At 38.7% G+C, this 24,468-nt stretch overlaps 1 protein-coding gene across 2 annotated transcripts in view; it reads left to right on the top strand.

Annotated features, from left to right (window-relative positions):
- The window catches only part of PTDSS1 (phosphatidylserine synthase 1), a 51,522-nt gene extending 28,150 nt beyond the window's left edge, over nucleotides 1–23,372 (top strand). For both annotated transcript variants that reach the window (XM_005291618.5, XM_024105272.3), the window contains exons 8-13: nucleotides 1,221–1,333; nucleotides 3,447–3,512; nucleotides 17,094–17,193; nucleotides 17,564–17,632; nucleotides 18,196–18,265; nucleotides 19,839–23,372. In XM_005291618.5, the coding sequence (XP_005291675.1) occupies nucleotides 1,221–1,333; nucleotides 3,447–3,512; nucleotides 17,094–17,193; nucleotides 17,564–17,632; nucleotides 18,196–18,265; nucleotides 19,839–19,948 (528 nt within the window). In that variant the 3' untranslated portion in view covers nucleotides 19,949–23,372. The remainder of the gene's footprint in view (nucleotides 1–1,220; nucleotides 1,334–3,446; nucleotides 3,513–17,093; nucleotides 17,194–17,563; nucleotides 17,633–18,195; nucleotides 18,266–19,838) is intronic.
- The last annotated feature ends 1,096 nt before the right edge of the window (nucleotides 23,373–24,468 follow it).

The following is a 24,468-nucleotide window of genomic DNA, read 5'->3' on the forward strand; positions in this document are numbered from 1 at the left end:
GCCAAAGGCTTTTACGTTAATGCAAAAAGAAGGGAACTAATGCAGTGAATGTAAAGGGGGGGAGAGAGGTAGAAGAAATTCTTTCCCCATAAAAATTAAGCTAATTTCTAAAATGTCGACAGAGATGTTTGAATATTATCATTCTAGCATCGTAGAAAATTCACCCCCAAGATAGCATGTAATTTACTTACTTACAATTTTGCTAATTGGAACAGACTTCCTTTGTGAGAGATGTGTCTTGTTTTGAGATGAGGCCCACTGGGACACCAGTCCTACAATTCTTACTCCAAAAATACTTCAGTACAATATAGTGTAGGACACACTATCTAAAATAAAAAATGATCACATTGGGCAGTCACATCCTCACTTGATTTTCTACTGTGAGAATTCTTAAGGGGTTAAAAATTTCAGTAAAATTAAACCTGAGTACCTGTTTCAAGGGAGCAGGTGGTTTATTACAGCTGTTTGGAGCTGCCACCTCCAATTCCAGATTTTCATATTCAATTTTAGCTGTTTTTTTAAAAGTGATGGACTAGTTTGATCATTTGTGGTTTTGTTGGGGTGAGTGCATAAATATGCTGGTACTAAATTATGAACATGTTTGTGCATATTTCAGCCACTTGCCCATAATTTATACTAACTTTAGGTCTTTTTAAGGGATTTAATTTAAAAAAACAACTTTTTAAACTAAACAGGTATAAATGGGGAACTCTTTTTTAAAAAGAAAAAACTCAGCTGGATTTGGTTTGTAAAGAGTCCAGTGAGCTCTGAATTTTACAGACTTGAACACTTTCTCTTCTTTCTAAATTTGTGTCCTAGCACTGGTTCAAGAATTACGCTGTTATTCTAAAATGGAACTCTACAAACTACTAACTGAAACCTTGATGGGTTCTGAAGTATACAAAGTAGTTCAGCACTGTTTTGTTGTTGTTGTTGTTTTTGGTGGGGGTGGTGGTGGTTATTTTTATTAATTTTATTTTTTGGTTTGTTGACTTGGTATACAACTTTGCCTGTTCTGAAGATGATATTTTAAGAGCTTTTAGTTCTTAGTCCAACCAGCAGAGCTAGTTACTGAGCTGCAGTAAACCATAAATAATTCCCTCTTGTGTATTTTAATTATGATATTAATCCTAACATTTTCTGTATCAGTCTCTGAGAAGGGGTTACATGTGCATGTGTCTGTTCAATAGACCCTTATTAACTGATTTTTTTATTTCCAGCTGACTGAGTTGAACACATTCTTTTTGAAACATATCTTTGTATTCCAAGCAAGTCACCCTTTAAGCTGGGGTAGAATTCTCTTCATTGGAATTATCACAGCACCCACTGTAAGGTAACTTATTTTATTTTTTTCTAATTGTACAGTAGTTCTGATCCTTAGGAACACAAGAAAAGGTGTGCAGGCTTTATAAATAAGTACAGTATGTGAAAAGAAATAATGAATTTAAGTCTCCAAAAAGGGGAAAATTATCATTATTTTTCAGTACTAGGTATAAGACTAAGGATAGAATTCAGCAGTCTGGGTGTATGCTACTAATGGTGAGACTTGTGTGAAAATCTGCATTTGATAAGAATCCATCATTCTCTCTTCTGATTGCACAGCAGTTGCCTGTGTTGTGTGGATTAACTCCATATACAGCCATCCATAATTTCATGTAAGGTTCTTTTGTTGACAAGAGCCATATGATCATGACAGCATGCAGGTTAGGGAATTTTACACCTGTGGGTCTTTCCATGATACCTGCCTCTAGCTACTTATTTATGCTTGAGTATAGAATATACCACAATGTGTTTATAAGGAAAGGTGATAGTTTCTTGTTTTGAATAATTAGTGAAGCTACAAAATATGAACCATGATTGGGATTTGAGAACTAATCAATCCGTAGTCACCTCACAAAATTATTTCATGAAGTAATTTTGTGTAGCAACCAGCTTCTGTTTACATCCAAATTGAAAAGTCGAGATTCCAGCTAATGAAGCATATATTGTACTTGAGGTTGTTTTTGGGTGGGGTTCTGGTAAATATATATTTTAATATGTATGTGCAAATTGTTTGCATAGGAACTGTAACTTTTCAATATTGTGTGTTCTGTCTCTCTTAGGTACTTATATGGACCCCATTACCATAGTATCTGAGCGCCTAACGGTCTTTAGTGTATTTATCCTCATAACAGTCTTGTGAGTAGGGAAGTGCTATTATCCTCCTTTTACTGATGGGGAACAGAAGCACAGAGAAACAAAGGGTATGTCTACACTGCCCAAAAAAAAAAAAAAGCCCATGGCATCGAGTCTCAGAGCCCGGGTCAACTGACTTGGTCTTGTGGGGCTCCTGCAAGTGGGTTAAAAATAGCAGTGTAGACGTTCCTGCTTGGGCTGGAGCATACGATAAGTGACTTGCCCAAAGTCACACAGGAAGCCTGTAGCAAAGCAGGGAATTGAATCTAGGTCTCCAGAGTCGCAGCTTAGCACCCCGAACCACTGGACCATTCTTCCCCGTTATGCTTCCTCTGTTTAAATTCTTCACCCTGACGTTACAGACTTTTGAATTTAATTTCCTCTGTATTTGTGAAAGGATAAAAAGAAGACAATTCTGCTATCATGTGTCCCACTATGCTGGGAAATGGCATTTTTCCTAATAATCATATCATAAGTATTGCTCTACCTTCCATTCACATTAATTAGCCGTTAATCTGTTACTCTCAAAATACAATCACTGTCACAAGTAGTATTCTTTATTGGCAGTCTCTGTAGAAAAAACATGAATTGAACGGCTTGGAAACTGAATTATCCCCCACCCCGAGCAGTGATCTCTCCAGGTCAATGCTGATACAGGTTGGCAGATTATGAAAAACCTTGCATTGTGCTGCTGCCTGTGCTGTGTGTGTTCTGTGAATGGAGGATAACAGTCACCAGAGCTGTCAGTATAATCATGTAAACTCTGTTCCATTCCCACTTAGACGCAGTGTCAGAATGGGAGCCTTTCAGAGTAATGTCAAAACAGGAAAGAGGCATATTTTAAAATGATGAATCTAATTTTTAAACAGATCCTTGGTTTCCTTAGACTGTTTTTTCCCCAGGACTAACCCTCTACTGACACACTTTACCTCCCAAGCCGTACATGTGCACTCAGGAACTAGAATAACTTAAAATGAAAAGTAACTTCAAAGTTTAGAGCATAGATAATTTTTTTAATCAAATTTGCTCTTCCAAGACTTGTTAGCCTCTGGTTGATTTTTTTTTTTTACCCCATCTGATGATTCGTCCTACTAAAACTGAAGCCATCTAGTAGGCTTTCATCATAATTTAACTTAACGCATGATATAAGCCCTAAGTGCTCCACTTTTGATATAGGGAATATTAATGTTAATCATTTTTTAAAAATGTAAATGTATTTCAGAAGCTTTGTGCTTCATTAAAGAATTTTCATTTGTTGTTTTTGTTTCCAGGCAATATTACGCCTACCTCACAGACACACAGTGCAAAAGGGTAGGAACTCAGTGCTGGGTGTTCGGGTAAGTGTTCTTGACTATTGGAATTTTTACAAACATGAGGCTGTGTTCTGTTTTTGTTGTTTTAAGTGTTGGCAGTGCGCTCAGTGCGGTGCCAGGTGTGATATGAAGCCAGTCCTTGCCCCAAATTGTTTTCAATCTAAAAGACAGGCACAGAAAAGGTTCCTTGGGAGAAGCCTACGGGAGAAGAAAATCTTAGATTTGTGGGGTGGAAAGGATGGAGAAGGGAAGGGAGAGTTATAGGTGCAGCTGGTTAAAGAAAGAAATATGAGTTAGGGCATCTGCATTCTGTTCCCCACTTAGTTGGTGGTGCATTTGGTGGCTTAGCAAATAGCTTACCTCTGATGCATCCATTTTAACTGTGCAGATTGCTTGCCTAGCAGGGATATTGTGAAGCATAATTAAGTAGGGCTAAATTCTGCCTTCAGGTATGAGGGCGCAACGCCTTCTGTTTTCAGTGATTATTGGCTTTACGAGAGTTGAATTTTAGGCTCTTAATACATAATAACTTTTCATTGTAGTAGCACCTAGGAGCCCAGGTCATGGACCAGGATCCCATGGTGCTGGGCATTATACAAATTTTTATTAAGCACACTTTGTAAATTATTTCACCATTGTCCGCAGATAGATGGCATATAGCAGATTTTATTTTTAGATCAATATAAAAATCCAGTCACGCTCATTTGTATTAGTCTTCATTTATTAGTTACTTGGCTTCTGGAACAGTGGCTTAATAAAATTTTAAATTACAAAATCCTCTTCATATCATAGAAGTTAGAGATGGTACAGACCTTTTTGCTAACCAGAACTTCCAATCTGGGCTAGTGGACTCCCCCCGCTGGATTATAGAGCTATCCACTAAAAACGTTCTTTGACACTGCAGGAAGCCTTCTTTTGGATCACAAGGGAACTCTCTAGTAAAGTGCTTCAACAGATGCTAAAAAATAACAGTACTGATCCTGTTTTCAACACCAAGGGCCACATTAGTCCAAGCCCTGTGCAAAGATTTTAGTGTTTCTACTTGCATCCACTTCCTAATTCGCTTGCAGTGACTGCCACTAATGAGAGAATGTGACAGAGCAGATATAAGTGAATGTCTAAAAGAGGCCAAGAGATTGGATTAAATGGGGGAGAAATTTATTCTATGTCTTCCTTACATATGCACATTGCTAATCAGCAGGTGCTTTTATCTAAATACGACTTTGTGAATTGGGACACAATGTCCAGATTTATAGACGAGTTGCCTGAGGATGCTGTGGAAGAGTTTAAGGCTTTTATGGCAGAGAGCCCACTAGTGTCTAAGACATCACTGCAATCAGCACTCGGTATGGCGGACACCTCATATAGGATTATGGCTTCAACTGTAACAATGAGGAGAGCTTCTTGGCTACAGACTTGGCTATGTCTTTGTTTTCTAAAAAGACTGATGAGACATTACATTCTTTTAAGGACTCCAGGGCCATTTTATGATCCTTTGGGGTTTATACCTCAACAGTTAAGACATCATTATGGGGATCTACAACAACAACAATTCCAATAGTACTCCCAACAGTATTTCAGGCAGCCTGTTTATTCTGAAAGACAACAGGACTTCTCCAAGAGGAGACACACATGTTGCACAGGAGAAGGCCCTCTTTTTTCCATCTTCAGCCAGCCAGCCCATAGTCCATCAACTAATGGCAAGCAGCCAATTTGACCCTCCCTTCAAGGGCAACAAACCAGTCACCGGTCAAGGCTATTTCCCCTCCATTTGGGGACATGTTGTCCCACTTCCATAGAGCTTGGGATTCAATAACCTCAGACAAGTGGATCCTAAACACAGTGCAATTGGGTTATACCATCCAATTTCTATCTGTTCCTTCTTCCCATGGCTGGAATCACGACTGGTTTGCTGCTCTTAGTCTCCAAGATGCCTGTTCCCATTTGCTGATTTTCCCAAGCCACAGGAAGTTTGAGATTCCTAGTTGCAGGTCAGCATTAATAGTATACAGTTCTCCGCTTTGTCTTGACATCAGTCCCATCCATATTTACCAAATGCATGTCGGTGATAGCAGTCTATCTACAGAGGAGGGGAACTCATCTCTTCCCATACCTAGATGATTGGTTAGTGAGGGGCAGATCTGAAGAATCAGTCCTCAATTACACTCGATCTCTTTGATTGACTAGCATTGATTTTGAACAAAACAAAATCAGAAGACTGTCAAAAAAAAAGTCAAAGCAAAACAGAAAATCAAGTTAATTATTGCTATCCTAGGCTCTGAGTTCAAGGACCTATCTCCCGCATGAGCGATTCTAGGCAATATGATGCCTGTGTCAGGACTTCCAATCTCAGTCTTCAACCACAGTCCATGTATATCTGAAGTTACTAGGCCATATGCATTTACCTAGTCCAGAATGCAAGATTGCATCTTGTTCTCTTCAATCATGGTTGAAGTTGGTCTATCACTCAAGTTGTCAGTCATTGGACGGGCTTGTCCAAATGCCTGGACTCTCTACAGTGTTGGACAGAACAGATCAATAATATGCTAGGGTATACCCTTTGCTTGTTCTCCACTGACCAGGACTGTAGTCACTTATGCCTCCATAATAGGTTGGAGAGCACATCTAGGAATATTGATAATTCAGGGTTTGTGGTCGGAACAGGAAGCATCCTTTCATATCAACGTCCTGGAGTTTCGAGCCATTTACGGTGCGTGTCGATCCTTTTGGTATCAGATCAGGGCAGTGGTTCATATAGTTACAACAATGTAACAAGCAGGGAGGAGCCCACTCCAACCAACTTTGGGGGGAGGGATAGCTCAGTGGTTTGAGCGTTGGCCTGCTAAACCCAGGGTTGTGAGTTCAATCCTTGAGGGGGCCATTTGGGGATTTAGTTGGGGATTGATCCTGCTTTGAGCAGGGGGTTGGACTAGATGATCTCCTGAGGTCCCTTCCAACCCTAATAATCTATGAATCTAAGAACTTTGTCAGGAAGCAATAAAGTTTTGGCACTTTTGCATCAAGGAAGACATACCCACAGCTGCACAGTTACCAGGTGCTCAGAACTGGCTGGCTGATCAACTCAGCTGGAGTTTCTTCCAAAGTCATGAGTGGCTCTGAAGGACAGTATGCTGAGGTCCATTTCCAAAGACTGGGGCATTCCGATGATCGACTTGTTTGCAACGAAAGACAACAAAAAATGTAGTTGATATTTTGCTTGCACATGGGTCTCAGTTTGGGCTCGTTAACTGACACCTTCTATTTGAATTCTATTGATGTATGCATTCCCCCCCCCCAATCCCACTCATTCCTCAGGTGCTTCTCAAACTAAAGTTGGATCATGCCAAGGTGATACTCATTGCACCAGCTTGGCCAAGACAACGTTGGTTTTCCGACCTTCACAGTCCATCTATTTGACCTCCTAGCTCTCTTCCCCTCATTCCTGACCTGTCAGTGCAACGCCACAGCCAGGTATGGCATCCAGCAGTCTGCATCTAATGGCGTGGATGCTGCATGGTTAGACTAGAAAGAAGAATAATGTTTGCAAGCAGTGCAGTGAGTTCTATTTAATAGAAAACTTTCTACTAGATATATCTGTTTGGCGAGGTGGAAGCATTTTTTGGTTTGGTCTTTGACTCAGGGAATTCAGCCAATGCTAGCACGTATTCAAGACATTTTGGATTACCTGTTGCATCTTAAGTCCTCAGGTCTCTCTCAGCTCATTGAGGGTCTACCTGGTGCGATCTCAGCACACTGCCATTAGGGTCCTCTATTTGAGGTCCTAGCCACTTGCTCTCTGTCTTTTCTTTGCCAAAAGACAGCTTTTTTTATTGTCCTAACTTCTGTGAGATTTAGTGAGCTTGTAGGCCTTAATGGTGGACTCTCCCTATATTCAGTTTTTCAAAAACAAGGTGGCCTTGAGGCCACACCTTAAGTTCTTGTCTAAAGTGGGGCATTTAGATCAGAACCAAACTTTGGAAGAGCATTTCTGCTGTCATTATTTAAGCAGATTCTGAGCCCCACCTCCGTCGTTTTCTGCTTATGAGTCACCTGAGTAGAATACACCTTTTCAAACAGTTGAAGAAGAAAAAAAGTCACCTACCTCTTCTTCAATTGTTGTTCTTCTAGATGTGGGTGCAGATGTGTATTCCACAACCCAGCTTCTGTCCCCTCTGCACTGAAGTCTCAACTATTGATGTTCAGTGTGATGGAGGGGGGTCGAGGCAGCACTGCCTTTAAATAGCTATGAGAGAGGCTATGGGGCCAGAGGGCACAAACACCACCCCAATGGGCAATGTAAAACAAAATTCTCTGATTTCAGTGCAGTGGGCACATGCACACCAAGTGGAATATATGTCTGTACCCACGTTTTGCAGAATGACAGTAGGTAGGTAACTGTTTTATTCCCATTGATCTTGGAGTAGTAGGGCAACACCTTTAGTACTAAAATTTCCTTATTTTTTGATTTACTGTTTCCTCACTTGTATACGCCGCTTCTTTAGACAATGCAGTTATCCCAAATGTTCTTTTGTACAATAGTTGACGTTTAACATGTTAAAAGTAATACAAGTGATGGCAATGAAAGACGTTAAGTAGAAAAAACTTTTTTTTTTTTTAAAGTTATATCTCTTTAGAGTCTTATCCTGCTTTTTTCTTTCTTTCTTATTTTCATTTTTGAGATATGGAAAGGATTGTTTTAAAATGGACAGTTCTGGAAAGCAAAATGTCTGTCACTGCCTGGGTAAGATCCATATTGTAGGAGTCTGGCCTCTGACAATGTAGCAGCACAGCTGGCAAAAATCATAGAAACCTGTCCTCTAAAGCTGGGAGAGGATTACAGTCTGCAGAAAGGCTTTAAGGACTTGCTGTTTTCCCACTCGATCATAGAAACATTATAGAAGGTGAAGGGAACAAATCTGTCTTAAAACATCTGTCCTTTTTTTGAAAGGAACATTCTGTCCTCTTGAAGTTGCGGACATCAGTGCTGTTCATGTAAGCAAGGCTTGCTCGTGTAGATATTGTCCCATCAGGGCTGATACATGCTGAGGTATGCTTTTACTCCTGCTTCTTGCTTTTGGCAAATATAGCCAACCAAGGTGAATCAGTTGGCACTGAGGTTTTAGGGGACATCCATTTCACGCCCATTTGCTGAATCTCAAGAGATTCCATTATAACAACCAGTGAACATTCAGATTCAGTTGTCTGCTTTTGGAATGGCATACAGGCTGATGTGCTGTGTAGCCAATTCATTTATGGAGCTGGCAGTTAGCAAGATTAATGGTATTTTTTAGGGCTGTCAAGCGATTAGATAGATCGCACTGTTAAACAATAATAGAATACAATTTATTTAAATATTTGTGGATGTTTTCTACATTTTTAAATATATTGATTTCAATTACAACACAGAATACAAAGTGTACAGTGCTCACTTTATATTTATTTTTGATTACAAATATTTGCACTGTAAAAAACAAAAGAAATAGTATATTTCAATTCACCTAATACAAGAACTTTATAATGAAAGTTGAACTTACAAATGTAGAATTATGTACCAAAAAAACTGCGTTCAAAATAAAACAATGGAAAACTTTAGAACCTACAAGTTCACTCAGTCCAACTTCAGCCAATTGCTCAGACAAACAAGTTTGGTTATAATTTGCAGGAGATAATGCTGCCCACATCTTGTTTACAATGTCACCTGAAAGTGAGAACAGGCATTCGCATGGCACAGCTGTAGCCGGCATCGCAAGATATTTACGTGCCAGATGCGCTAAATGTTCCTATGTCCCTTCATGCTTCAACCACCATTCCAGAGGACATGCGTCCATGCTGCTGACAGGTTCTGCTCGATAACGATCTAAAACAGAGTGGACTGTCGCATGTTCATTTTCATCATCTGAGTCAGATGCCACCAGCAGAAGGTTGATTTTCTTTTTTGGTGGTTCGGGTTCTGTAGTTTCCGCATTAGAGTATTGCTCGTTTAAGACATCTGAAAGCATTCTCCCCACCTCGTCCCTCTCAGATTTTGGAAGGCACTTCAGATTCTTAAACCGTAGGTCGAGTGCTGTAGCTATCCTTAGAAATCTCACATTGGTATGTTCTTTGCATTTTGTCAAATCTGCTGTGAAAGTGTTCTTAAAATGAATTTGTGCTGGGTCATCATCCGAGACTGCTATAACGCGAAATATATGGCAGAATGCCAGTAAAATAGAACAGGAGACATACAATTCTCCCCCAAGGAGTTCAGTCACAAATTTAATTAATGCATTATTTTTTTAACGAGCATCATCAGCATGGAAGCATGTCCTCTGGAATGGTGGCCAAAGCATGAAGGGGCATATGAATGTTTATCATGTCTGGCATGTAAATACCTTGCAATGCCGGCTTCAAAAGTGCCATGCGAACGCCTGTTCTCACTTTCAGGTGACGTAAATAAGAAGCAGTCAGCAGTATCTCCTGTAAATGTAAACAAACTTGTTTGTCTTAGCAGTTGGCTGAACAAGAAGTAGGACTGAGTAGACTTGTAGGCTCTAAAGTTTTACATTGTTTTGTTTTTGAGTGCTATTATGTAACAAAAAAAAATCTACATTTGTAAGTTACATTTTCACGATAAAGAGATTGCACTACAGTACTTGTATGAGGTGAACTGAAAAATACTATTTCTTTGGTTTATCATTTTTACAGTGCAAATATTTGTAACCAAAAATAATAATATAAAGTGAGCACTGTACACTTTGTATTCTGTGTTGTAATAGAAATCAATATATTTGAAAATGTAGAAAAACATCCAAAATATTTAATAAATTTCAATAGATATTCTATTAATAGTGTGATTAATTGCAATTAATTTTTTTAATCGCAGTTAATTTTTTTGAGTTAATTGCGTGAGTTAATGGCGGTTAATCGACAGCCCTAGTATTTTTATGTAGCATGACATCAGCTTAATCTCTAGAAGACCAAATATAGATCTGACTGTGGAAGGTAATGAGTGCCAGGATGTATAGATCCAACATAATAGTAAGCAGCAGAGTAGAAAGTGTTACAGTTTCTAGAGTACTGGTTTGGAATGGAATTTCCAGACAGTAATTTATAATCCTGTATCAAACTCTGAAACTTCAGAAGATTCCCCAAATGAGTGTCACTTCCTATTTATTTGAGCACTACATTGTTTAGCACAGTACAAAACTTTGGAAGAAATGATCAAAGAAAATCAAAATACAGTATACAGCATATTTCACACTGCAATTTAAGATATTCTAGAGCAGGGGTCCTCAATCTTTTTCTTTCTGAGGCCTTCCCAACATGCTATTAAAAAAATCCATGGCCCACCTGTGCCACAACTGTTTTTCTGCATATCCAGTAGATTAAAAGCCAGGGCCGACGTTTGGGGGTAGCACACAGGGCAGTTGCCCGGGGCCCCGTGCCTCAGGCTTCAGCCAAGGGTGGTGGGGCTCAGGCTTCGACTTTCTGCCCTTGGCCCCAGCGAGTCTAGTGCTGGTCCCTCTCTGGTTTATTTTGGTGGACCCCCTGAAATCTTTCGTGGCCCCTGCAGGGGGGCTCCAGACTCCTGGTCAAGAGCCACTGTTCTAGAGAGCTGAATAAGTCACACACTCATCTGTCAGTCCCTTTGAACTTGGGTACTTTTGCTTACTAAAACACCATTTTGTTCTAGGCTTTTATGTTCCTTAATTTTGTGCAGTGCTTAGGTACCACAAATATATACATTTAATATTGCGGCCAACTCTTGTGATTTTATCAGAAGTCATAAGGTATTTGGTGTTTCTCTGATGGCCTCAGCTCCTAGAATCATGTGACTAAATAAGAATCTTAGTTTTCATTTAAAAGGAAGTTTATAACTCTCATGAATGTGGAACAAAGCTGGAAAATGTGAACCCTAAAGGCTCAATCACAGGAAAGTAAATAAAAAAAACCTAAAAGCTGTTTGGTTTCTTTTAATCTTATTTATATAAAAAATTGGTATGCTTGTGGTTGGCAATCCTGCAAATTATATAAAATCCTAATATAGCTAGGTCTTTGGGGGTGGTTCAGACTTTCAATTGTATGTGGATATTTTATATAACAAGCGCTAGTAAAATAAAGATGTTAAACAAGAATCTGAACAAATGAACATCCCTTTTAAGCAATGAATTTCTAGCGCCTGAAAGTTGGTGAGAGCATTAAGCGAAAGTCTTCACTGAAGAACTATTACGTGTTCAATGAAAGAACCTTTTTATTATATTCATATATCTTCTTAAGGGTGCTTAAGAGCAGTGCAGGCTTTAATTTAGGTTCTGAGGTTTTGGCTGCAGGTTTGAGGGATAGAGCTTCTTGATGCTAAATGTACAAGTTCAAGTTTTCTTTTTCTTGAGTGGGTCCTACATGTGAACAAATGTGGCCAAACAAGATAGGAAGATAAAAGGCAGCTTTTAGCTATATGTCATTGATTCTTATAAGATAGACTGACTTTCTTCTGTGCAGAGAAAGCTGTTTAATCTTTCACAAGATGGATTAGGTTTCTCTTCTTAAAGAATGGATCAAGAAGTGGCATGAATGTGCACACACTAATCAGTGTACTTGTACATTTCAGACCAAAGGGAAAGGTGCCAAGAAACTCCTTACTGTTATGGAGCAGTTGGTAATGTTGTGCCTCTTGGAGATTGAATGTGAACAGTAGTCTGCTTGGCATCACTATTTCAATTAGTGAAGTGGAAGAATTTAGCAGGATATAGTCCATTAGAGCAATACTTTATTAAAGGAATCAAAGTATTTGGACCAGTAAGGACTTGAATAATTGCTTTTAGGTAGAGACCAGGGGTGAAATTCTGGTCCCACTGAAGTGGAGGAGAGTTTACCAGTGACTTCAAGAGAGCCACAATTTAACTTCTGGTCCTTCTTAAATGTCTAATAGTTTCTTTTGTCCACAAAATTGATTTACCTGATGCAGACGGGGGTCTGGTTTTTGTTCTCTTTGGTCATTTGATTTTTTTTTTTTTTAATTATTTTGAAGGGGAGTTGCCTTTAAAATTTAGTTTCAACTGCTGCTAGAACAGTTTCTGCATGCTTCTTATAGGAAAATGTCTCGTGTTTTTATGTACTACTGACAAAAGATGAAAAAGTAAGAAGTACAGTATCCTATTTGCTATCCTTTCTCTATGTAGTTTTACTGTATCTTTTAATTAAGTAAATGTCTGTTTACATTCTTGATGTAAAACCTCTCCATCTCCATGGCCTGTTGGAGATTTGAAGCTTTATGCGACCAGGGCAGACATTCCCCTATCAGAGGTAGAAAACCAAACGTGCTCAGTAGCGGCCCTTCTCACCAACTGAGGAGTGGTATTGGTGAATTCCTTTCATTGTTCTTTCTTGGGAGAAGAGTGAACACAGTGTCTGTTATAGACAGAATAGTCTTTGTACATGAATCCAAAAATGCACCCTACAGTTCATAGTTTGCTAGACTGTTCATTATTGCCTCAAAACCTGTGTTAACACACTTCAGTACAGTTGGGTTATCTAGCTCAGCATGGAAAGTCTAGTTCTTTCATTACCATTTTAGGGCAGATTATGAAATTACAAGAAGGTAATGTTGCCTTGACAGAATTATGAAGACAAGTTGGGTAATTTCAGCTGGTATTGAATGCAGCTCCTCACCTATTTACCAGTACTTCCTGCAGGAAGCACATTACACCTGCGCTGCAGAGATTCAACTGGCTTCCATTTCATGCAAGTCAGGGTGTTGGCATTGATCTATAAAGCTCTCTTTATTGTTTGTATTCTGTGTATCTCAGAAAGATCCTCTCTTGGTTTTTAACCCAGAGGTTGTGATGACATGCTCAAGATGATAAGCTCTAGAAATATCATTTGGGGGCTGGGAAGATGAAGTTCACAGTGGAAATTCCCCAGACTCTTTTGGTCTGATACAGGTTTTGACCTTTACAGCATGTTGCAAACCCTGTTCCTTTATTCTACGCTTTTTTCAGGGCTGAGTAAGGATGAGTAGATTCAGATTAGGTGAAACTTGACTTTTGCTTTGTATGGGGTTTTTAAAGACTGCATTCTGTGTGCATCTGGAGTGTCAGGTTAGGTATGTTTTATAAATCAAAATATATAAAGAAGCTGTGTGCATGGAAGGGAATTTAATAGTCTGTCATTGATATCTGGTTTGTAAAAAGATAATAGGGTGACTGACCATCAGTAAGAAAACGTGTTTTAAAGAAAATTTAAATTGAAGTTTCCTAGGTAAGAAGAGAGCTGTCTAATAAATAAATAAATTACTATGGAAGTGTTTAGACTGTAGTCAGATAATACAAATCATTAAAAAAATGTATTGCCAAAAAGGGACATATTTTAGGAAGTTTGTGCTTTTGTGCTTATAAATCTGAACATTCGGAATTAGGAGGAGCAGAACCGGTCTCTTTACCACTAACTGAATTTAACAGCCTCGTCTCTCCTTGAATAAGTTTCATAACAAATTTTTTAAAAAAACTTCCAATCACCTTGAGCAGTCAGAAAAAAATCATCCTTAAAATAGAAAAAAAAAATGTAAATGATCATTTGAAAGTATGTAGAAATTTCACTAAAATAAGGGGGATAATGCAGATAACATTTAAACAAAACCTGAGTGAAGTTCAGGAAGAACAGAATCTGAAAGGGAATCTTCAGAAGTTCTGTTTTCGTACTGTATAGTTTTTTATCACGTTCATCGCCCTACTTAGCCCAATCAAATTATTTTTCTTAATTGAATTGCTTAAAAGTGGCTGTATGTCATAAAAATGAAAAATGTGTGTTTCTCTCCCTGATCAACTACAGAAAGTTTTGACAAGAAAAAGAACTATTGCCCTTCTGCCTGAAGAGAAAATATCCTGATTGACAAGTCAAAGATTTACTGTGCATCTGACTAGACTTTGCAATATTGTATATTTTGTCATAATTTTAAGGTGTCTTTATGACTCCAGATTACCTTAATGCTCCTTTTCTTATTGGTTACTTTCCAATTGGTGCTTAATACGGGTTTTTGAAAGATGGGATGAGTCAGATGGAGGGGCCCATGCGTTATTTAAAATGCGTTCTGAAAAACTTCAGAACACAGAATAGCGTTTCAAACTTCTAACCCAATTCTTTCTAATGCAAAAAAAGGTATCCGCAAATGCCTATCGCTATGGAATGTAAGTGCTTCATGTGCACCAAGTCCTTCAACTTTTTCTGGTAGCTCTGATGTTCTCACAATTATTCTTCATAGAGTTCTATTTAACAATGAATTGATAAGGACTCCACTAACGGACTTCATACTTCGCTCTGATCATGCATCCAGTCTCTTGTGAAATCTTCAACATTATCCACCCTCTTTTCTAAAGCATCAGTTTTAGATGAGGGAGGGTGATTCAAGGTCATGATTACAGAAAGATTTGCATTAAGCAGGGTGTTTGATATCCTCCTCAGGGAGGTTTGAAGAGGGGATAGGTATGCTTTTTCTGCTGAGCAAACAGCATCTCAAATAGCTGCAACCAATGGAGATTGAGGTAGATGACCAGAACTAAGAGTCCTTCCTTTTTCATATCCTCTGCTTTAGGAATCTCCACTGTATGAGAACCTGAGACTCCTTTAGACTCCTTCTCATCTCTGTTGGTTTCTTTAGGAAGACCAGTAAACCAGTAGTTGCTTAGGCATTTATAAATTCTCCTCCCTCCCTTCATGCACACACTCGTACTGTTGTGACATCATACAAAATCTCCCCTCACCCCCAACCAACACCTCACCGATATTCTGATAACATCTCTATGTAATCTTTCCAGTCCTTAGTGAGCATACTGTTATTGTAAGCCAATCAGTCTCATTTAATTTTTCATAGTTCTTTCTGGACACACTTCTGAGGAGAAAACTTATTTTTATTATTCTGAGAGAACCTCAGTTTCAACAAGTTAATAAGAAATTCTAAGGTACCAGTGCCTATCCAGCTGTCTCATGAGCTATAAATTGTATATACCCCTTATGGTAGTTTCTCACCAAGTTCCCATGAGCTTTTGAAGATTTAATTATAAACTGACTAAAATCGATGTCTTTGATAACTGGTGACCTATTTTAAATTGACAGCCTTTGTGAAGAATATTTTTTTGGTATAAGAATGGCATCTGAAAAAGCCCTTGTTTCTGCAGCCTTTTAAAAGGATGTTTAATAATGTCTGATGCAATCAGTACTTGACCCTTTGTCTTATAGCAAAGTATTTGGGTTTATTGCTATGCCTAAATTGGATTTGTGTTTATGAATGTACAATGTTCAGTATCACTTGGATCAAACAATATTTTACATGTGTAATCAGCTGCAAATTATATATACAGATTTTTATAGGAGTCATCAAAAGAATAATTGCACTCCAAGATGCAAAATTAAATGTTGCATTGTTGTCCTACAATTTTCATATTCACCCACATGGTATCTTCCAGTAAAGAACAAACCAGAAAAACCTACCCTTTTTGAAGCCGTGTTTTCTGTCTGCAAATTTACTTTGTTTGCTGCTGTCTGAGCTGCCCTATCTTCTCTCCCCTATGGCCTGATCCATGAATTAGTCATGTACGTCAGTGATATTGTGTCACCTGCTACTTAGCAAGTATGGAAGCTTTGTTTCCTGGGATGTTGTCAGATATGTCAGTTGTACCATAAATGTAGGAGCCAATCTCTTAATTTTATAAATTTGAAGGTTGTTTCTTTGTGTTTTCAAACTTACAGGACCAGATCATGTGGTATAAATGAGTGCAGCTCTCCTGACGGCAGTGGAACTGCACTGATTTACTGAGGATCTGGACCTTCATTTTTAATGTCTTTCATGTGTACTTGGGACCAAAATTCTGGAATCTCTCCTTCTGCCAGGAAGGCATAATCTCAGCTTTGTGTGACCACTTCTCGTGTATCAGTGCATATTAGCTAGGAGAGGGAACTGGCTGTTTGATAATAGGCAAGTCTACCCCTTCTTCTTGCTACCCTCCTTCTACTCTTCCCATCTTACTGCTGGGTGGAGAATTTGAGGGAGGCACCAGAACCTTCACGTGTCTATCAAACCTAACTACTGGCGCAGCAGCCTGGGGATTCACCCAGAGTGAATGGTGGCTCAGAGGATTGGGAATGGCTTTTCACCTCTGGCTCCCCCGCTGAAACCATTCTAGGGTGGTAAAGTAACTACCATCTACCATCTAATGGCTGTTTGGCCTGCATGAAATGAGTTGGTGGTTCAGTCCAGTGTGAAGTAGACTGGTGTCCACAGTACAGTTGCCTCATTGTTGACTGTCACAGAGAACCTGTGGGTTGAGTGGACATAGAAATGGAATGATCATCTTATCCCTCCAGGTGAAGACGGAGGCGCATTAGCAGACATTGTGGGGAAGCTTTCACTGTCATTGAACCCTTTGTGCCCATATCATGGATAAGCAGAGAATTTCAACCCTGAGGGCTGTCAGCCTAGCATTCTTCATGTTCTCTACACTAACACTGCTGCAAAAGAATGGCGTACTCATCAGAAATCTGGTTAAAGCTACTGCTTATTTAGAGCAGACAGAGTCCAGACTCTTTACCTCATCAGTGTTTATAACCTCACCTTTTTTCTTTCTCTACCCACAGAGTCATTGGTTTCCTTGAAGCTTTTGTGTGCATAAAGTTTGGTCAAGAGCTCTTCTCCAAAACACAAATATTGTATGTTGTGTTTTGGCTTCTTTGTGTGGTAAGTGAGACTTCTCGCTCATGAAACACAGTGCCCAGCAATGCCTTGAGGCCTCGATCCTGCAAACCTTATGTACCTGAGTAGTGTGTACATATACAAGAACTCCTGCTGAATTCAGTAAGTAAGGACTTCTTAACCCAGTAAGAGTTGCAGATGTGAGCCCTAATACTCTGAAAATTGTTAATGGTACAATGAATTTGTAAATACTCTTTCTTTAATAAACAAATTGGATTTACTAATATTCTCAGAAACAAAGGGTCAAACTCTCTCAAATGGAGTAGCTGCATTGACTCAGTGCAATTAAACCAGTAGAAATCTTGTCCCAAAATTCTGTAAACGTTTTTATGTTGTTTTTTCCACCCTTTTGTAGGCTGTTACGACTTTCCTGTGTTTATATGGAATGGTTTGGTATGCGGAGTACTCTGGCCACCGAGAAAAGGTACTTTGGTGGGGACTCAATTTTTATTTTAAGCCAAAATTAAGCTGCAACACAGCCACATTGTTATACATTCTTGTAAAGAGAATTCTGACATAGGAATCAAGGGTGTGATCCAGAGTCCTTTGAAGTGAGTTGGAAACGCTTCCATTGAAGTCAGTTGGCTTTGGAGTGGGCCCAAAGTGTGTTGTTGTCTTCAAGGAACACTGTAATCCTAGCTGTACGAAATAGGGCTAACACTTTATCAAAGACTGGAATAATAAATAACTAATGTCTTCACTGTCTACATGAAAAGACAAGAAAAATATGAAAAATATTGAGAAAAGCTTTGTTAAAAGACAGACCACCTCGGAGCTGTTGCTTTATTGCCATTTTACGGTCCTGTTGTTGTATCAGCTATTTGTGCTTGATAATGAGATGGGGAAAGACCTTTACTTCCATTAGCATTTTTGTCAGAATTCTTGCTGCAGCTTTAATGCTACAAGTCCTAACCAAAAATGTAGTGGAAAGGAGAAGTGGAGATTGACTCAGCCTCCAAATGACGTGTGTCCTCCTTGTCTTTACAGACCTTGTCAGAAAGCGAGGACAGCCCATACAGCCCAGATGCCTCATGGCTTCATTCTAAATTCACTAAAGGTACTGCTGCTTTGCATGCACGTTCTGAGTGTCGTATCAGTGGGAATACAGCTCAGTCCTAACAAATGTATTTTGAGAAACCTACAGTATAGGTTATTTGATCTACTTTCTGACCCACGCAATTCAAGTGCATATAGAAATAAGCTGCAAAGCCACTTTTATTTTTCCCCACTGATTTCCTTTCCATTTATTAGAATGTGATTTAATTTTTAATGGAACAAATGGCTCCTCCGCCTGTTACTGTTCCATTCCTTTCTGACAGTGAATGTTTGAGATTGGAGAATTTCACAACTTTGTTGGGCAGGTTTTCTCGCTGAACATCCCCTGTATGGCTTCAAGTGAACAATGTGAGATGTGCTTTTATGCCTGCTTGTTAGTGAGCAGGCAGGAATGTGCCCAGGAGCTTATGTTCCTACTGACACTTAATAATGGCTTGACTACATGAACATTTAGTTCATGGCAAGTTGGGCTGCCAATCTACCCTGCACTAGCCTGCCACAGACTAGCTGTCCATGTAGACCCTACTGATGTGCGTTTTGTTTCAAAGAGAACCAGATCAAAGTATATTAGTTGATTAACGAGCTTAATGCAGTTCAGCAGGGTCCACACAGACAGTTAGTCAGCCACTTTTTATTGCAATGAAAATCAAGTAGGCAGCCTGTTTTCTCCTTCTCACACTTTAGTGAGGACCTTCCTGTGGAAAAAGGACAAGATTAGCATCTGGAAACTACCATTCAGAGGTTACACTCCAGGTGTATTTACATCATTAAAACAATATTTTTTTTTCATTGTAACTTTCTAGAGTCCTGACACTTGAAGCACTTACACATGTTTTTCTTCAGTTGCATGCACAGATTTCCTAGGTTGCCTGTATTGATTTCTTTTTGGTTTGTTATTTAAAGAAGCATATTAGATTGATTTCTTTAAAAAATACATCCATTAAAATAGATTTTTCAAGCATAGAAAAAGAAAATACTCTAATTGTTGGTCTAAAAACATTAACAGTGTCCCCTGACTTCATCAGAGTTATCTGCTCAAAGGCAAATTTTCTGCTAAAGTGTGCAAGAGGTTAATGCCAGTGTATATTCATCATCATCAGACCTCTCCACCTGCAAAGGCCCAATGTGTGTGACAAAGATGCAAAATGAGAGATACTAAACAATTATTCATGCAGGAAACTTGGTGATGGGATTCATTCCATAATTCTCTTCAACCTCAGTTTCATGGTTCTTAATTTCTAATGTAAATAATTGTCAACAGTATGAGGGAGATGTCACTCATTTTAATCCACATTCAAATTTGCCATCAGTTTAAATGAGGGACACTTCAGCATCACATTTTAATTTGTTAAATTTTTGAAGTTGCCTTGAGAGAGGTTTTCTTGCAGAAGCTGACAGAATAAATGTTTTAATTTGGCCACTAGATGGAGTGCTAGTATCAAACAAATAGTTTCAGCCTGCAATAATTACAGTAGTTTAAACTTTACATAGCTAGGAAACCTTAAAAACTAAAACTGAAGAATTGCTTTCAACAGTCAGCTCCAAATCTTAAATGTATTTTGATTTCTTTGTAGGTACTGAAGATAGTCCACCAAAACATTCAGGCACCATTGAGAGCCATTCATCTAGAAGAAGGAATCGTCATTCCAAAACAAAAGTAACCAATGGAATTGGCAAGAAATAAGATCAGTCTCTAAAGATGTTCCAGAGTATGCCTAGACATGAGAAGGAAAACTGGACCTCGTTCTGAATTCCCTATTAGAAGGTTAATAAGAAAACAGGTGGAAGATGAGGGAAAATGTTTGCAGCATCCGAAGGGTCTAATACCTTTTAAAATGTAGCCATCAGTGTATTGCAGATCATTGTCTGTTGCCATGTGCCATTCACTGACTTAAATCTAGTTTCTTCAGCACTTGGCATTCAGAAACAAGTAGTAGTATGTTGAAAGGAAAAATAGTTTGCTCTTGGCAGGTATGTGAAGGTGTATGTTCAGGTATCCCAATTTGCATTTTTAATATCTTTGTTAGTTGAGAACATTAACCCAAATGCTAATGGACAATGACCAGATGTTTTGGGGTTTTTTGTTTGATTTGGGGGAGGGGAACACCATGGGATTGGTTGGTTGTTTTTGTGTCTTTGTTTTGATTAGTTTTTTTGTTTTGAAACATATGCAATCTTTGATTAAAAGCAGCTCTGCCCTTCATTCCCAATCAGATAACTAAACTTTTCCATACTAATGGTTCCTTTTATTTTAAGTATTTTTCAAAAATTCCATATTTTTATCCAATTGCTCATTTTTATTTAATGACACTCTCTCCACTCGGTGGCAGGATTTTACCAACTGGGGAATGTGTCCAGGTTTCTTATAAAGGTTGCAGAGTTAATTTCAAATGTTTCCTCATTTCTGATTCTGTTCCCTATCCCATTTGTTAAAGCCTAATTCCAATGCATATATGAAACTTGTTACACAGTAGTGAGGGCTATACCTGTTGACCCCAGGGGCAGATGATGTATTGTTCAGTTTACTTCCCCCCCAGCCCCCATTCCCATTTACTGCTGTGTATTAGCTGCACGTAGTGTTATGTGTTCAGTACTAGTAGGTATTACTCTTTCAGTTGTGTCATACTTTGTAAAATACTTGCCCTTTGCTTTGCCTCAAGTTTTAAATAAGATTCACGTTAAAGGCAGCTTGAAGGCTTTTGGTACTGCCCAGTCTGGTGATAAGGCAGCTTCTTCACGAAGTACTGTAGCTCACTTTTTTGTAAGTTTACAATCATTCGTAAAGACTCACTGTGTTGCTGAGAGTAGAAGGGTTCACACAATATTATTGTGTTTATACAGTGTTTTCCTATTTCCTAACATGCTATCAAATAGCAAACAAACCACATATTTGAAACATCCATACTAATTATGATCTGAAAGTGGGTGATTCCCTCAAACTGCAGCTAGCATAACGATTATTCTTTAAGTAAACCTGTGAGATCAGTCAGTTCCCGTACTAAATTAGCAGATTGATTTTTTTTTTTTTTTTTTGGTGCCAACTGGGTTGTGGGGCCTATAACCCTAGAGAGCTCAGCAAAGCAGACAGGTTAAGACAAATAAATAACATCCATGAGTCACTAGTCCTTGTAATAATTAAGATTTAATTTCTGAGAAATGTTACTGTGATTTGCCACAGGTTATGTACTATAAAATGCTGTAAAGACTTTATCATACAAGTGTATGACACTGTAAATAGGAAAACCATTCTGTGTATTCCATGACGACCTATGTGCCACAGATTATCAAAAATTTGAATGCACTTATTATGCTCCTGCCTAACTCATTGGAAGCCCTTTTAATTTTCTTCAGTCCAACACAAATGTACAACTTAAGAACTAAATTGTATTGAAAGCTGCTATATCATTTTTCTGCAACTACGTTGAATTTTACAGGAAAAAAGGTCTGGAAGACTTTTTTAGATTTTTCTACAAATATTCTGTTTTCATTTATATTACCAATGCTGTAGTCTGTGGCATCTCCATTTGTTCTTAGTATGCTGCTTATTGTTGAATGTATTTGCAAGTTTTTTTGGCTACTCGAATTTGTTACTTTTATATTTCACTTGTTTATAATTCAGTCCCTGCAAGACTGAGGATGGCATTGTGAATTGTTTTTCCCATTGATTCAATACCAAAGCAAGAAGGTGAAGTTTAACATCATATTTACATTTTGTATTTCAGATGTATAACACAGTTTTTCAAAAGTGAGAGCCTGTTTTGTACTTGCAAAATATGTGCACACTCGCATTGTACATATAAAACACACCCTGGCTTGTGAAAACTGGGGCTTATGTATACAGTTATCCATTTCCCACACACAGTGGGTATATGCAAATATTTTGCAAGTGCAGAACTGGTACTCACATTTGTGAATTGGACCCTAAAAATTTAAGAGGAAATATGAAGAAAGTTGAAGGTTCATCTGTTGAAGGTTCTGACTTCTGAATTCTGTTACACTAGCACAGGTCAGACCAGTAAAACATAGGTCAGGACCTTCAACTCATAATGCCTATGGAAAAGGAATGTCCAGAAAAGACATCTTTCACGTGTTTCCCCTAGTGTTTTTTTGTTTTTATTTTTTTGAAAATTAAAGGGAGAGTGGGGGAATCGGGGGAAGTTAAGTAGAGTCTTTTAGGCAGTTTGAAAAATGGCACTTTCTGCACTCCACCAGCAATCCTGGCTGCGATTGACAAGTGTTCTGACAGTTCATCCACTGCCTGACAAGTGCTATTTCCACTCCATTTTCCATGGCAATGGGCCTTGCATTGGCATAAATAGGATGGTGCTTTTGATCACTGCTGTAAATCTGAAGTAATTATCATTTCCCCCCTTATCGCTGTACTCCACATACAATTCATGTGCAATGGCCAGTGAGAATGATGAATAACTTGAGCTGTTATATTAACTAATTTCCTTGTATCAAGAATTCTGCTGCTTGAATAGTCATTGTTACTGTTACAAATGCACTGTCCCTTTTTTACCCATTCTTTGTCCTTCCAGGTCTTCTCATCTTACCTTCCTTTTATTCTCTTCTCTCTCCTATTATTCTGTCCTCCAGTTTTAAAACAAGCTATTCCCTGCCATTGAAAGGACTGAATTTGCCCTCCAGAGACGTTACTTAATGTTAGTCATTGAAGGGGGGCTAATTCAGTCCAGCATGGCATAAGCAGAGGATAGTGGCAACACTTTACAACGCTGAGTGGATTTAATAGCAATAGACAGTTTTCAGGATGGGGAATGCTGGGAGGGTATACAGTGAACCGGAAGCCACCAAAAGTGAACCTCACTACCAGCTGCCAGTATTAAAGCTGGATGGAGAGCTGTGTACATGAAACACAGTATCTAATAAAATACATGGAGGAGCTTGATTTCTGTTGTTCTTTTGTTACTCGGCTGTGAAGAAAATAGTTTGCTGTTTCATCTATTAAAGCCTTGGTATTTACTACATTATCACAAGATGACACACCAATTACCATGTGTTTAACATTGTTTTCAATAGAATTGCTCTGTACTGATTGCGAAGTATCGTATTTTGCAGTAACTCAGTAAAACAACCCATGTCAACAATATGTGTTTGTCATCTATATACAACAGGGCACAGCAGGTGATCACTTGTTAGAAGCTGTTAATTTTTATACTACTAATTGCAGACTGACGCATTCATCCACTTCCATCATAGAACCGAGGCTATAACACTCTGAGGTCTCACTGCAATCTGCTACTTGAGAGGAGAGCAGACTTTTAAAATACATCAGTAATATCACAGCTTTCTCTTGTTTCTGACACTACTTCTCAGGTTTCTAGCAGGCAGAATACCTCTGTTCTAGTAAACCTAGCTATCCATTTTGCATTTTGGATATGTTACTTTATTATTGCAGACCACATAGATATGGAAGAAGTGAGTTGTCACAAAGTAGCTTTGATTGCAGACCTTCTAAGGTGAACAGAAAGGTTTCTCATGGAGGAACAGGAAGACACGGGTTACTGCAGTTGGGTTTATGCTCATGCCTCCATCAGTGAAGTACAATAGCAACATTTGGATAATAGGAATACTTAGACTTAGTTTTCACAGCCAATGTAGTTGCTGCTGCAGCAGCACTATTCTTATACTGTATAAAAACGGAGTGTTAAACATGATTTTTATTTGCTATTGAAATATGCTAAAAACACCAGGCAGCACAGTGTCTAGACACTGCAGGCACAAATTGAGGCCTATATTCTATCATGAGAAGCTTTCTGAAAGACCTACTCAGAATGCTGATACTCATTGTCTGCAAAAGCATGGCCTGTTTTACATGTGAGATACAGAACTTGTAATTTACAACCAGCCATGGATAGTGGCATGTTTGCATTTGGATAGTGAATGCAAACAGTATGTGCAGCACTGTGTGTATCTTTTCTCAGGAACAGGAGAGGTTTTCAATGCTAAAAAGAAGTAAATGTGAAAAGTAGAAAAGCAAAAAAAGAGGTGTGTGTGTGTATATATATATATATATATAAACTGGTCACTGGATGAGTAGTTTTCTGTTCCTTGAGTGACCAGAGCAGGGGCTGCACTAGAGTAATCAGGGACCTGCTAGAACCAGTTAAGTCAGGCAGGCTAATTAGGACACCTGGAGCCAATTAAGAAGAAGCTGCTAGAATCAATTAAGGCAGGCTAATC

The sequence above is a fragment of the Chrysemys picta genome, chromosome 2 (genome assembly GCF_011386835.1).
Source record: "Chrysemys picta bellii isolate R12L10 chromosome 2, ASM1138683v2, whole genome shotgun sequence".
Classification (NCBI taxonomy): Eukaryota; Metazoa; Chordata; order Testudines; family Emydidae; genus Chrysemys; species Chrysemys picta.